Below are 15,852 nucleotides of genomic sequence, written 5' to 3' on the forward strand. Positions count from 1 at the left end.
TCTCCACTAAAACACAATTAATTTTGTGCCTGCGAATAGTCGAAAATGACCAGATTGATAAACAACTGCTGCACAATCGAAATCAGCAGGATGCACTTGTGTGTCGTTGCATGCATCAATGAGGTTTTCTTGAAGATCTGAGCCTTTCTCCAAACACTGACATGGTAAGCGAGCATCAGGTAAATGCGACGAGAATGGGATTCGAACCCATGCGTGCAGAGCACAATGGATTAGCAGTCCATCGCCTTAACCACTCGGCCACCTCGTCCGACTGCCTTTGTTTTCATAGGATGATTAGATAATTGTCAATATTGTAGCATGTTTTTCATGTTCCTGGGAAGTTTGTAAAGGCGTTAAATACAGGGGGGCACTTAGGCCAAGTGCACAAATTTTCATTTCGAGTTGGGGGATTAGCTCAAATGGTAGAGCTTAGCATGCGAGAAGTAGCGGGATCAATGCCCGCATTCTCCACTAAAGCTTAATTAATTATGTGCCTGTGATTAATGGAAAACGACCAGATTTCTAAACAAACATTGCTCACTTTGAATCAGCAGGATGCACCAACGTGTCATTGCAAAAGGACTTGTTGAATGGCATTAATGTGTTTTTTCTTGATGATCTGAGCACAATGGATTAGCAGTCCATCATCTTAACCACTCGGCCACCTCGTCCTATTTCTTTTGTTTTCATAGGATGATTAGATAATTGTCAATATTGTAGCATGTTTTTCATGTTCCTGGGAAGTTTGTAAAGGCGTTAAATGCAGGGGGCACTTAGGTCAAGTACACAAGTTTGCATTATGTGTTGGGGAATTAGCTCAAATGGTAGAGCGCTCGCTTAGCATGCGAGAAGTAGTGGGATCAACGCCCGCATTCTCCACTAAAACTTAATTAATTTTGTGCCTGCGAATAGTGGAAAATGACTAGATTGATAAACAACTGCTGCACAATCGAAATCAGCAGGATGCACCTGCGTGTCGTTGCAAAATGACTCGTTGAATGCATCAATGAGGTTTTCTTGACGACATTTCTGCAAACACTGACATGTAAGAGAGCATCAGGTAAATGCGACGAGAATGGGATTCGAACCCATGCGTGCAGAGCACAATGGATCAGCAGTCCATCGCCTTTTTTTCATCAAAAATTTAATTTAATTTTTCAGTTATTCATAAATAATGTAAAAGATGTTATGTGTATAGTTGAAATGAACATTGCATTCCTTTCATCCAAAGTCCAACAGAAGTTTACCATCTCCTTTCATCTTAATAACGGTGCTACCTTCAATAAAGTCACTGTAAAACACCCCCTCCTTGACAAATTTGTGTATCATACTTCTTCATCATACATCTTTTGTCATGATGATTCTCTTTAACATATCTGAGACTTCAACTCTTTTCATAATGGGCAATGTTCCTCCTCACCTTAACTGCATACCTGGCATGGCTCAATGTGTTGTTTAGTAATAATCCTGTAGGTGAGTGTACAACACAGCATGAAATATCAGGTCTGAAATCTGCAGTCTTCCCCTGAGGGACTGTGTGTAGCACGGGACCACATTATCCCCAGAAGCTTTATTTCTGAAACAACTTATTTCAGATCCAATGTTTTTGTTCTCAGGGATGCACCACATCTTGAAATCCAGACGAAACTACGATCAATGGAAACGGCGAGGTGAGAAAGCATAACAAGAAAAAGTTATCATTGCATACTATGCTTTCTGTCTCTTGTTCACTATGATAAAGGTTTTTGACACATTTCAACACAGCTTCATTCAGTTATAATCGACACTCTTCAAGGGACCAGTATACTACATGAGAAGCTAATAAAATGTTCTACTAAATGTATTCAGTCAGTGTTGCCGTGGGGTCCAAGACACTGGTTTGGGTGAGTGTTTCCAGGGAAGTGCTTGTTGGACCCCATCATCATTCACATGAACCATGACGCACACGCCCCTGTAATGTAAACTGCTTGAGACAATTGCTTTTCACTCAAACAGACCTTGCGACGGGAAGTCATTTGGTTTTCCGTTTCCTGTCTTGAGATCTGCACAACTCCATCACATCATGTAAGCGTTAACATTTTCTAAAGAACATCCTGAAACCGTGTCGTTGCGAGAATGTCTGTTTCATTAGTTGGACCGTATCTAACGGCATGTTAGCTAGTAATGGCGCCATTTAACCAAAAGTAATATCATATAGCTTCACGGTGAGACCGCATAGACAACGGTGTTCTGCTAACGTTAGCTCCCGTGGCTAAGCTATCCGGATAGCATCGAGCTTGCTGGATAATGTCCATTCATGTAACGTTAGCTCCTATGGCTAAGCTATTCGGATAGCATCGGGCTTGCTGGATAATGTCCATTCATGTAACGTTAGCTCCTATGGCTAAGCTATTCGGATAGCATCGGGCTTGCTGGATAATGTCCATTCATGTAACGTTAGCTCCTATGGCTAAGCTATTCGGATAGCATCGGGCTTGCTGGATAATGTCCATTCATGTAACGTTAGCTCCCGTGGCTAAGCTATTCGGATAGCATCGGGCTTGCTGGATAATGTCCATTCATGTAACGTTAGCTCCCGTGGCTAAGCTATTCGGATAGCATCGGGCTTGCTGGATAATGTCCATTCATGTAACGTTAGCTCCTATGGCTAAGCTATTCGGATAGCATCGGGCTTGCTGGATAATGTCCATTCATGTAACGTTAGCTCCCGTGGCTAAGCTATTCGGATAGCATCGAGTTTGCTGGATAATGTCTGTTCAGGTAACGTTAGCTCCCGTGGCTAAGCTATTCGGATAGCATCGGGCTCGCTGGATAATGTCCATTCATGTAACGTTAGCTCCCGTGGCTAAGCTATTCGGATAGCATCGAGTTTGCTGGATAATGTCTGTTCAGGTAACGTTAGCTCCCGTGGCTAAGCTATTCGGATAGCATCGGGCTCGCTGGATAATGTCCATTCATGTAACGTTAGCTCCCGTGGCTAAGCTATTCGGATAGCATCGAGTTTGCTGGATAATGTCTGTTCAGGTAACGTTAACAGAAACGGGTTCTAACTGTTTCACAGACGCCAGCGTCTGATGCGGTGTTATTGAAAGCCTGATGTCGTATTTAGAGAAATATCAGTAAAATGCAGCGCAAATCTTTAAAACGCATCTACACATGATCACGTCCCCATGGGCCGATAACCTGCGCACTTCACTCAGCGGAACCCTCACAGGTTCTGAACTAAGTTAACGGCGTAATACACTTCTTCAATAACGCGGGAGAAAGAATATTCCGCCAGCTTCACGATAACATGCATATCTTTTTCAGCTTGAGTTATTCTTTTTTAAATGAAAAGTTAATTCCTTATTCATCAATGTATCAACTATGTTACGTTTAGGAACCACGATTGCGAAGTCAGAGCTTAGTAAGCTGTTTTTTTCCTTTTGGTTGTCGGCCAGATGACCAGGCGTTATGTCTGTATGGAAACACTGGTCTGATATGTGATCCCTTTCTCAGCAGAATGCCAAAATCAAAAGAAGTTCTGTCTTCCACGTCTGGAAGTGACTCTGACAGTGAAGTAGAGACCAAGGTTTGTGCTGACATTGGAATATGTCAAACATCCTACATGTTCCGCCTACATTTACAGTGCATGGTAAACACAAAATGTGGGATACGGTTTTAAAACATGTTTTCCACAGGCAAAGCGAAAGAAGGCAAGTGTGCCCGAGAAACCAGCCAAGAAACCAAAGAGTGGAGAGAGCTCCAAGCCGGGTGGCTCAGCCAAGGGCAACAGTAATGCAGACGACAACATGTTCCAGGTGAGTGCGACAGGTGCACTAAATAAGCTGGTTTATTAAGGTGAATTCTTGAAACCGATTTGAAAGATGAAATAACCTTTATTAACACCGTTTGCAATGTGCGCTCAGGTGTTTTACAGCTGAAAAGATATTCAATGTTCTACCTTACATGTGGACGAGTATTGTTTTATACTTTTGGAAAAAACTCTTTACCTAGAAAAGTCCAGTCAACAGTTGTTTTGTTTCTTACAGATTGGGAAGATGAGATACGTCAGCGTGAGGGACTTCAAAGGTAAAGTCCTGATTGACATCCGGGAGTACTGGATGAACCAAGATGGAGAGATGAAACCAGGCAAAAAAGGTGATTAACTCTAATGCAACAAATGTTTCTGTAATAACTTTTCAGTTCTCAACATGCGACCGTTATCTGAAGAGCTACGCTAGGAGCTGCAACGATGGACTTCTGAGGATTTTAGTTTTCTGCTTCCAATACCGGCACAAAAAAAGGGTACTGCATTCAATGTACCCTTGATAGGACCGGCCTAGAAGGAAGGCCCCGCTTGTCACTTGATTTGTTGTCTCTTTGACAAGCGTCAGGTCTTGTTTAAAACCGCATTGTGTTCACAGACCATCAAGCAGTGTGCGTTACAGCACAGCTACCATGTGAACGACTGACCGCCGTCTCCAAATCACTCCTCCGCCGTCCAAATATGGTCACTCCCGTTCTTTGGTCGCAGAAAAAGCAAAAATGGCAGCGGACAAATCATTGAACTCTGAGGCTTTGTAGCGGCTTATGGACGTCCGTTACTTGTGTAGAAGGACACCGTTTGACCTCTGCTGACATTTCTTCTAGGAATCTCCCTGAATCCTGAACAATGGAACCAGCTGAAGGACCAGATGTCAGACATCGATGACGCCATGAAGAGAATATAAGCGTTCCCTTCAATGTGACCTGTTGAAGTAATTCTGTTAGATTGCTTATCGTTTTTTTTTAAACTTCTTGTATTATTTCCTAATGGACTGGTTTAGTTGTTTTATAGATCTAGTCTTGTCCTCATTTTCTGGTGGTGTGTAAAACCCAGGTGAAGTAAAGTTGTGGGTGGGGGAACGTTTCAGTTGGTGGGTAGAGTACAGTGGTGTTTTAGTATTGAACAATTAAAAAAAAGGCTCTAACTTAATATTGTTGTCTATGTGTCTGAATTTGTGTTCACAAATGTATTGTGTACATTTTGTGTTTGATCCTTGACCTTTGTAATACTCCTCACCTTTGAAAGCCGTGTCTGCTCTAATGTACCTACGAGCCATCAGATTCACGGAGAACCACGCGATTAGCTTTTAAAAATAAACTTATTACACAAATCTGCAATTGTGATTGTTGAGCTTTGTCTTGGTCTGGAGTTACCTGTAAAACCGCTCCCTCGGTCCTCCAGCGTCCTACAGCGTCCTACAGCGTCCCCCAGGTGGCAGCAGAGTGCTGGAGACAAAGGCGCTGCATCCTTCTCAATGCTGCTGAGGGATTGTTCTGTACTTCTGTGACTTCCTGCAGAGCTTCTTTGCCAACTGAGACAAGCTTTCTGCTTTTCTCACAGTAGCATCGTAGTTTGAGGTCCTCCCACGTCTGCTGCTGTGATGTCTGGTCGAGAGGAGTCCACGTGGTGTCTGCAATGACATGCGAGTTATCTATGCAGGTGGCAATAAACCCGATGAAGAGCATCTGAGGAGTCAGTTCATTCATAGAAAGTTAAAGTTGTATTTCTGACTCTGGAAGTTATTTAGTCCGACCAGTTTCATCAACGTTACGCTGAACTTTTTCAAATTAGAAGAAGTACTATAGACCTTCCAGCATAAACGCTGTAATAATAAGCTTATTACAGAAGCTACTGTCCACCAGCTTCTAGCTAGAAGGGGATATTCCCGTGAACCAAGCCAGGACTTGCGTTGTTGTACCTCTGAGCACATGCTCGTAAGCGTAGGCCTTTTTCTCCCAGACCCAACCGCCGTGGCATTGTCAGAAGCCTTTTCTGCAGCAAGTATCCCCCTGAAGCATCGCGGCTCTCTGTAAAGTTCACATCTTCTTGATGCCTGCTGAGAAGAAAAGGGGCTGCCGGTAACTGTTTGAGCAGAATGACTGTTTACTGGCGTCCTGTCCAGTGTACGGACAGAGTACGGAGTCCTTGTTGACATTTCCCAGGCGCTTTTCTACTGCGTGGTCGTGCTTCCAGCAAGCAACGGCACCTGACAAAGCCGGAGCTTGAGAAACACGCTCCTCAAACATTTCATCGGCCTGTTGACTCACGCATGCCTGCACGATTCTCTCTTTGCTCTCTCTTGGCATGAGAGCTCTGACTTTGGCGATGGTTCTGAAATAATGCCCAGGTTGTTCTTCAGACGTCACTTGGGTCTGTGTTGTTCTTCACCCATCGGCATGCACGTGAGCTCTGGGAAGGACGAAGTCAAAGCGCAGTCTTTATGGTGGAAGGTTGACTAATGAAATACATACAAAGAGAAATGTGTCTTTGTATATTTGAATCGCCCTCCGCGCAGAAGGACCGAACAGAATCGGTACCGAGAGTCCTAGTCAGAGTTTTCATATGCTTAAAGACAGTAAATGAATGCAGACGTCAGAGGGAAACGACATAACGGTACAGAGATGTTGAGTCAGTGGGAGCTGCCAAGGCCAAGTCGATGCACGCAGTTCAGCTGGAGAAGAGTTCTGTGGGACCTTTCATTATACGACTCACGCGTGTCCTTGTTTCTAATGGTTTTATGGTTGTTGGTTATTTCTACAACACAAGGCGTATCCAGCTAACCCTGCAGACACCAGGGCAGCACCACACCCGACTATCTGGGTTAACGTGTGTTCAAAAATGCCTTAAAGATGAATTGTGATTAGTTCTTTCACATATGTTTAGTCAACAGAGGGCAGCATGAGCCAGCTAATCGTTCGTCTATTCACCAGCCCACCCGTTCCACACTATGTGGATGGGGAGAGGCCAAGACCTAATTAATCGTATTCCTTCATTACATAATATTGTTGTTGGAGTAGAATTAACTATATTTTCCTCTGCATAGTCAATCATGTGCGCCTTCTGAAGTGACCGCGTGTACAACAGGAGCCGACTCGCTCTCAAGGGCCGTCCACAAACACAATAAAGGCGGTGGGGACCCGATTAAAAGGTTCTCGCATGTGGGGTCAGTGGCATCACGTTTCCACAATATCTCAGTCCAGTGCATCCCATTGTGTCCACTCAAAGGAAACCTTAAAGGGTCACTTTGGTGACGTCACTCTTACAGTGTGAGTCCTGCAGACGACACAAACGACAAGGTTCAAAGTAAAACTTTATTAACGAGGCTGCAGCATTAAATGAACGGTTACTCGCGTTTTTACATCATGATCGTTAGTTCTCGTCTCAAATTCACGGCCCCATGAAACGTCACTGTTTAAATATCACTGCTGCAAGGAATTGTGGGACGGAATGATCTCTCTTCCTTTGGTAAAGGATGGTCCAGTGGTTCCTGTGCTAAAGGAAGCATTGCAGCTCCTTTCCTTAGCATTAGAGAATTCCTACAGCTCTTATCATGACGCCCCTTCCACGACTTCCGGGTCGTTCCACCCGGTGAGGAACGTTTGAAAGTTTGAATCCAGTCTGAATTCTTTCTCCTCTACAGGATACACAGATACGCTGGAGGGCACTTCATCACGTGGCGTCTTTCATCAAGTCATCCAAGTGATGTAGTTTCTGCCAGCTATGTGAGACAAAGCTCACTCACGCTGTATAGACACCGCTGACATAGTTCTGCCCGTAACCATAGAAACGCTCACGGCCCCGCTGTGTATGTACATTGCATCTATTTCAACAGCAACCGAATCCTGCGTACGCACAGAAGAGTGACCTTTCTAGCGGGATGTGCTGCTTCAAATTCGACTTTGCTTCACATTCTTCCGTCCACAGGACATTTAGGGAAGCCTGTGGAACATCGCTCAACACGCGAGCTGTATAAACAGTGTATAACACGTGCACGACCGTTTCTATCCTCACTGCTTCCAGCCGATGCTGTCTCATGAGCTCTTGACAGCATGTTATGCCTCTTTGCTTTTGCAACACTCAGGGGTACAAATGATCCGAGTGAAGTTGATATGATTTCATTTGCAACCCCTTCCACTCATCCTCTGTTTGCACTGAATGATTTGTTTTCTCTCCAGAACGTCCTCCGATTTGTTTGTTTCCCTTTTCTTGTATAAATACAGGAAATGACTCGGACTTCTTTGCAAACAGCTCTTTATTTATTTATTATTGTTTTTTAATCTGACGTGTATCATTCACTTATGTAATGCTTAACCCACAAAATGCACCCAAATATGGGTATTTCAGTTCACAACACTACTGTTAGTGGAAGGAAGGAAGGAGACCTCGTAAAACATGCCTCCTTTTTATTCTTTTATTGTCGACATCATGTCGACGGAGTCTGGTTAGATTGGCTATGAGAAATGTCAAGAGCCCACTAGGAAAAGTACAATTAAGTATTATTCATTCAATTTCAATTATTTTATATTAATACAAATGACAGGCAGGGACATAGTGTCCACAAACAGCATTTATTGAAGTACATGAGTACAATGTCAATGTACAATATCATTGTACAAATAACGTGGAGGGCTCAATTAATACTACATGCTTTCTGCATTCTAATGGCATTTGGCAACAAATACTGACTCTACATGTCCGGTGTCTCTACTTGTGTATGTATATTGTTAAGAAGCAGTGTATGAAATGAACAGTTTCATACAATTAGCCTCACTGATGTGCATCAGGCTAAAGCAAAGGCTGCCCATTCCAGTGACGATGATAACACTGATTATTGACTGGTACTATATGTCCTTTTCCTGAGTACTTGTACTGCACTTACCATTTGCTGAAAACAAAATGTTCTGTGTGTGCACGTTAAGCTCTTCCTCTGGGTAATGGTGAAGTCCTGTGCTTCCGAAACACAAAGGAGACCCTCAACTGGCTTTGTCAACAGAAGAGCCGATTCATTTACAAAAGCAAAGCAAGCAGAGATCCTCCTGATAACTGTCCCTGGGTCTGTTGGACGACATGGGGGGTGGAAGCGCAACCGCTCACATTCCTCATCCCCACTCTGCGAATTCTCCTCTACATCCCTGTGGTGAATTGGCTGTCATTTTAGTACACAGCCAGACAAAGAAAGCCGATATTAATCTCTTCTATGTGTCCACGCGGCACATTTCCAATAGATGCGTTGTTTTTTTTCACTATCTGCCATTTGTTCATCTGGATACGTTTCAGTGATGAAAGAGACTTTCTCCCTGATCCAAGTCATCAGCGACCACCGTGCACCTTGACATACAAAGGTGCACCTGACTCACTGTATTTAACAATGATTACCTGTCTATAACAATTCACAATGGCTAAAGTGGTTGGAAGAGTCGTATTTCCAAACAGCCTGTAAACAGGGAGGAGACAAAACCACAATACTAATCTGCACAGATGTCTGCTGGATACAATAATGATCTTCCAACAGGTCACATGCAAATAATAGTTATTTTAGGTTTGTCAGCTGTTGAACATAATATAATAAGCATCAGAATTTTCTGACAAATGATACAATAAAATGTAAAAAATGATCGTGGATTCATTGTTAATCTTATAGTGTGAAATCTTCTCCGGCCCGAAAATGTATGAAAATGTCTAAAAGAACATCCAGTTCTCCAGGCAACACAATTAATTCCCCGGGACTAAACATGTAGACTGAACAAAAACTAATCTGTATACTGTGGCATGTTGCCAGTTCTTGGAAATAAGACAGAAACCAGAGTTTTCAGATAACTAGAGAACGCATTCCTTTGGCCAAAAACATCATGGACACCCTTCTCCACCCTCCTCCACCCGCTCCAACCGTTATCGCAGGCAGCACATTGGAACTGGCTGAGTCTACAAAGCGCTGGTTCACAATGCCAAATGATTCCAACCTTTCACTGTTCCAACCTACACATTCTTGTATCTCTAGAGCAGCTCGTCGGTGTGTAACAGAAAGTGAACTCCACTAAGTGGCACAACAAGCGGGACGCGCTCCTCCCGCCGGGTTGTCCAGGAAGACAGGCTTCTCCAGTCAGCAAGGTCAAATGTCTCTGGGCAAGATACGTCGGTGTGTGAGGGAGTGTGGAATGCAGCGGCAAACGCGTCGGTTGGTTGCACAACTGAAAAGGTGCGATAGAAATACAAGTCAGTTCCCCAGTACAGTGAGCGGCAGCCTCGGGAGTCCCGTCGGATTCATCCGCTGCCCACCTGGGGTCCCAGCAGGCTTCAGCTCAGAGGCGCTGTGACCAACGCTGAATGACAAGCTATGAAAGGCAATTTGAGAAAGGAATGTGTAATCTAATTAAGGGGAACGGTCAAGTAGGTGAAAGTGGTTTAAAGCCTACAGGTTTGGGTTGGTATCTGTATATCACAATGCATTGAGACAGCTGGGCTCTAGTCTGTGTTTCATGAACCCATCAAGTCCCCCTCCCATGGTTTAAAAGGTGCACCGAAGGATACATTTCATGCCTAGGCTTTGTTTTGCACATTCTTTGGTATGTGCATCTGTACAATGTTGTTGTCACTGTGGTGTCTGTTGAATTTTCCTTTGCAAGTCCAATCTAATTCCAGAAACCTTGAACTATTTACCAACAGAACCTCTAAAAAGCTGCATTTCAAACACGGTCAGAAGAAGAAAGACAGCGCACAAACCGTTGTCTATGAGATTTTGGATGCACGAACGCCACCAAACATAAGTTGACCCGTTGTAGCACTGGAATGCATGTCTGAAGGGGGCAGTTCAACTGTTAATGAGCAACCCTGTGTTTTTTATGGCAGCTGTTACTGCTTTTAGTTATAGCGGCTCCAATCACCCTTACAAGAAGTGAGGCGGGCAAATAAAGGCCGGTCAATCTTTTTTTCTTCGCCAGCCCAGCTTATTGACATTCCTGTTGTCAAAGTAACAAGTTGAGAGGAAACGGCTAAGCTAGTAGGCATAATACACGGTTTCCTTGGCAACCGTTGGTGTGGTGCTCCAGGGAATTTGACAACTCTCTTCAAACTGGTTATGAGTGGGCTGTGTTTACACTGAGGAGTGTGATGTGTGGGTATCTGTAAGCCAATGTGTTTGGGAATTTAAGCCATGTTTCATTCATCTGCTGCTGTGGCAGCAGTGCTTCCGAAATCATTTAAAAGTGTTTTAAATGAAAGATTAATTGTGGACTCCTACACATAATATCAGATGGAGGATTTGTCTAAGAGGTGTTTTCCATATGAAGGGATTGCATTAAATTGTAGCGCACTGCCTTGCATCGAGTTGTTTGGTTAATCAAAGAAAGCACTGCATCAGCATGTGATTGAACCTGCATATAAAACCTGTGTCTGTTTTTGACATATTTGCTGACATCTCCCCAGAGTCCTTGTTGCTATGACTCCAATACAATTATTTTCAAATATCAAAAGGAAAACGTTTTTGATGTTTCAGTGCCTTTAGTTTGAGTTCATACATCCATGCCATTCATACATGGCGTGTGACTGTGTCCTCTTAGTTGGACAGCGTGCCGGGTCTTAGGTGCGGGAGTTGGTGCTCACCCATTACGGCTGCACAGCTGTCCCTGTTCGGTTTTGTGTTACCTTCGTGTGTAGCTTTACATTTGGCCTTTTTCAGGCCATTCGATTTCATCTTTTTCCATTATTGTTTTGGCTTTCGACACTATGGCTCATAATTATTTATTTATTTTCTTTCCCTTGCAGACTGTCACATGTTTTATGGCATTTCTAATGACCCTTTCATGACCTTTTATGGCATAGGCCTACTCTTACATTGTTGTGACATTTCATTAATGTACATATTAAGTACATATTTCGTATTTTTCAATCACTTTTTTTGGGATACTATACCATGACATTTTAGTGAACATTTTGGTGTGTCATTCTATGATTTTTAATTACAAACTGTTTTTAATTTCCATGGCAGACCAACCTGAAAAAAAAATGGTTCTTCTCTGCCGTACCTTTGTTAGACATTTACATAACTTCTTAAATTCAGCTATACAGTTTTTTTAACAGATACTGTACGATACTGTGATCATATCATATCACATCTGTTAGGACATACTATAGTATAATATATTTACATATATACTTTTTTACAATATACTAAACCATGACTTACATATGTGTTTTTATGGCATACTATACTACAAGATAATTATTTTTAAACACAATGTTGTTTGTCGTTTTCAAATAACATACATAGTAGTAGAAAAGATGACGAAAGTAAACATACATTTACTGCATGGCATGATATATTATGAGATTTTGTTTTGCACATTCCTGACAAAGTACCTGCTAATGCATGGGGCACCGTTTGTAAAATGTTGCACGTTCTAAAATCCTGCACAGTTTTGCTACATTTAGCATTATTATATGAACAAAAAAGCACTACAATATTCATGTCACTTTTTCGAACATTGAGAGAGAAATTCATGTAAATTCATGAAATAACTTTTCCAAGGATAATGTTTAACAAAGTTGTTAAATAATCTAAATAGTAAATGTAAATATAAATGTTATACCTACATGTTAAATGTAAATGTTAAATATTAAATCTAAATGTAACAGTGGCAGGTATCCGTACGTTCTCATCTTGAGCTTTTTATTGTTTCTCTTCTTTCAATGTAATGGATGGCATGTTTAGCTATAAGGGAAGTGCCAGAACCGAAGCCCTGTGGAGCCGATTCTGGTGTGTCTGAAAGCTTGAACTCCCTCTGAGTAAGTCTTAAGTCTACGAGCAGATGAGCCTTCTTCTCATTTGGTTTATTCCCTCACTAAACTTCATAAACAAGAGTCCATTGTTCATTTCAAGTAGGTAAACCAGAGGCCAAACCAATCCAAACTTTATGTGATCTTTTTTAAGTTCCATATCCAGTTGCAGATTGTGGTACTCATGCCAAGAGTTACCCAGATGTTGTCATGGAATTCCTGCAGGTTACTTTTAGTTACTCTTTTGAAATCCCAGTATTTAACTTGCTTTTTAATATTTTAAAAACAACAACAAATCATTTTAAAATCAAGATAAGACAAAAGATTAATAATGTTACCTCAAACGTGTAAAACCCCAATGATATGCAAAGCTGAAGTACAAGAACCATGGAGCATACAGGACTAATGACAGGAAGTATAAATTAAAGAAGGAAGGAAGCCATTTCTGTCGAAGCTGAGCGGGGTTGCATTCCATTGCAAATTGTCAACTTGGCCATGCATAGTGTGAGAATCCTATCTGATAAAAGTTTGTTTTTGACGTCATCCAAGTCCACGGATGATGGTCAGATGGATAAAGTAAAAAATCAACATCATAGACTTTCGGAGAAATAGGGAAATGGGCAAAATGAGTTTTCTTTGTTATGGGGTGAGGGGTTCCTTCTGTGATGTTGATCCCAATCAAACGTCAGGCATCACTCCAAACATCCCCGCCTGGATGCCACTGCTTTGCAGCCTCACATGCAACGGCATAATGTCAACACATAGATTTATCTCCCCCTTGCAGAACTAAACACCGTGTGCACTCTCTGCTCACAGAGAAATCTTAGATTCAGCATAAACACCACAAATTCCCTTTGATGTAGTCGATGCGATCTGGTGTCATACCAGGACACCTGAGGAGGGCTGTCCAGCATTCTCCAGCAACGCTACACTACTGAAGGCTGGGGACAGAAGGACATTGTTAATAGAGTCTCCAATGGGAAATAGCAACACTATACTTTAAAAAACGATGTGGTTGTCTGCTGTTTTAGCTCTAAAATGAAAACAGCTAAAACAGAGATTAGACGACTAACACGAGTGAGCCGGACACTTCAGCAGTGAAGTGGTAGGAAATACTTATTTCCAGTGCTGAAACGTATCTAACTATACGACTGAAGTATTGCCCAGTAGTACATTTTTGATGACTTCTGTAAACTTCACTTGAGTACAGGTCACTTTTTTGCCTCTATTAATTAAGAGGAACTCCACTTTGTACATCTCTGCATTTTTTTTTTCATTTAGACTTTTAGAATACCAGTTTATTAACAGTTCATGGCCCGGAAAGGAAAATGAGAAAGTATGTTGTAATTATATTCCGTTTTTCATTCTGTATATTTTATGTCTATATGATGGTTCTGTCCAGGAAGTTGCTCTTGCTGAGACGACAACTAAGGCTGGAACTGATTTAATTCAATTCTCCTAAAATACTTCTCAACGTTCTACTGTAAACGCCATGAAATGTCAGAACAAAATGAAATAGGAAAAGGAAAATACTGGAATGTCCATACCATACCAAGCATGCATTCCTTGGATTGAATAGAATGCTAAATATGTGTCGTCAAATTAGTTGGAATTGGAATTAAGATTTGAATATTCAAATAATAATCCCCCTCCCCCTTATGTTTTTAGATGTTTTTTGTTCCACATAAATAGCTTCTTCTAAAATGAATAAAACGTATTAATGAGAGCTTACATGACTAAACGACTCCACTCCAGGTGACCCCTCCGAGAGGTTGTAAGTGGTGCAGATGTTTGTCAGATTCCGCTTCCTGCTTTTGTGAAGATTGCAGCAGTTGGACATTAAGGACCCTTTGTCAAACTACTCTCCCTCACTAGCACTTAGCCGTGGGATATTTCTCTACACAAACTACCGTTGCAGCTGTGGATTGTTAGGGGGGTATAAATAAACAAGCAAATTGTGGGATACAGTCACAGCTCTCAGGAAATATCCATTACCATGGTTGCTGATAGATGTCCTGCTTCTGTTATTGTCAGGTCCTGAGCCCAGCTGTTGTGTAATATGTTGTTTTTGCGGTTTCCCTCCAAATGGGCAATGTCTACAAAACACTGAAGCTGTGCTATAGATGTTTTCAATGCATCCCCATGTACCACCATTGTTGCCCTTGCTAGTAAAGTGGTTCCAAAAAGGCAAAGATATTAAGGAGGCAACAAGCAGCATCAGTGGAGAAGTAAATTAGCACTCAGATGAAGTTGGGAGATGAATAATTGCGAGCCAAACTGAGTGAGAAGAAAAAGTGTCACCATTGAGAGTGCTGTTAAGGCAACAACACACAGGTTCTCAGGTTGCATTAGGTCATGGTACTATCTGGACACTGGTCCTGCCTCCTGCCATGGCCCTGCTGACCCCTACTATCACTACCCTTAGTCCCATTACTGAAGTGGTGGTTCATCAGAGGGTGGACCTATCTGATGGTGTTTATATCTGATGGTGGTTATATATGATAGTGGTTTTATCTGATGGTGGTTCTAACTGATGGTGGTTATATCTCATGTTGTCAAATCTGATGGTGGTCATATCTTATGATAGTTTTATCTGATGTTTATATCTGATGGTGGTTCATCTGATGGTGGTCCTATATGATGGTGGTTATATCTGATGGTTGTTCTAGTTGATGGTGGTTATATCTCATGTTGTCATATCTGATGGTGGTCATATCTTATGATAATTTTATCTGATGGTGGTTCATCAGATGATGGACCTATCCGATGGTGGTTCTAACTGATGGTGGTTATATCTCATGGTGTCATATCTGATGGTGGTCCTATAGGATAGTGGTTATATCTGATGGTGGTTCTAACTGATGGTGGTTATATCTCATGGTGTCATATCTGATGGTGGTCCTATATGATGGTGGTTCTATCTGATGGTTGTTCTAGTTGATGGTGGTTATATCTCATGGTGTCATATCTGATGGTGGTTTTATTTGATGGAGGTCATATGTTATGATAGTTTTATCTGATGGTGGTTCATCAGATGGTGGACCTATCTGATGGTGGTTATATCTGATGCTGTCATATCTGATGGTGGTCCTATAGGATGGTGGTTATATCTGATGGTGGTTCTAACTGATGGTGGTTATATCTCATGGTGTCATATCTGATGGTGGTCCTATAGGATGGTGGTTATATCTGATGGTGGTTCTAACTGATGGTGGTTATATCTCATGGTGTCATATCTGATGGTGGTTTTATTTGATGGTGGTCATATGTTA

The 15,852-nt window shown here is 42.0% G+C and overlaps 1 protein-coding gene and 1 non-coding gene across 5 annotated transcripts; one reads left to right on the forward strand and one right to left on the reverse strand.

Moving 5' to 3' along the window:
• Positions 1 to 186: 186 nt before the first annotated feature.
• Positions 187 to 268, reverse strand: trnas-gcu (transfer RNA serine (anticodon GCU)). Its single transcript has one exon. It is a non-coding gene; the product is annotated as a tRNA-Ser (tRNA).
• A 1,182-nt stretch (positions 269 to 1,450) lies between these two features.
• sub1b (SUB1 regulator of transcription b) lies at positions 1,451 to 5,138 on the forward strand. 4 transcript variants are annotated; one of them, XM_078087437.1, is made up of 7 exons: positions 1,451 to 1,473; positions 1,617 to 1,670; positions 1,765 to 2,064; positions 3,499 to 3,571; positions 3,681 to 3,800; positions 4,032 to 4,140; positions 4,633 to 5,138. In XM_078087437.1, the coding sequence occupies exons 4-7, from the start codon at positions 3,503 to 3,505 to the stop codon at positions 4,710 to 4,712; spliced, it is 378 nt and encodes a 125-aa protein (XP_077943563.1). In that variant the 5' UTR covers positions 1,451 to 1,473; positions 1,617 to 1,670; positions 1,765 to 2,064; positions 3,499 to 3,502; the 3' UTR covers positions 4,713 to 5,138. The 4 variants fall into 4 exon arrangements, with proteins under 4 accessions (XP_077943563.1, XP_040052209.1, XP_040052210.1 ...); XM_040196275.2 differs by lacking the exon at positions 1,451 to 1,473 and having other exon boundaries at positions 1,599 to 2,064; XM_040196276.2 differs by lacking the exon at positions 1,451 to 1,473 and having other exon boundaries at positions 1,599 to 2,064; positions 3,502 to 3,571.
• Positions 5,139 to 15,852: the final 10,714 nt, after the last annotated feature.

This window comes from Gasterosteus aculeatus, chromosome 13, assembly GCF_964276395.1.
Source record: "Gasterosteus aculeatus chromosome 13, fGasAcu3.hap1.1, whole genome shotgun sequence".
NCBI lineage: Eukaryota > Metazoa > Chordata > Actinopteri > Perciformes > Gasterosteidae > Gasterosteus > Gasterosteus aculeatus.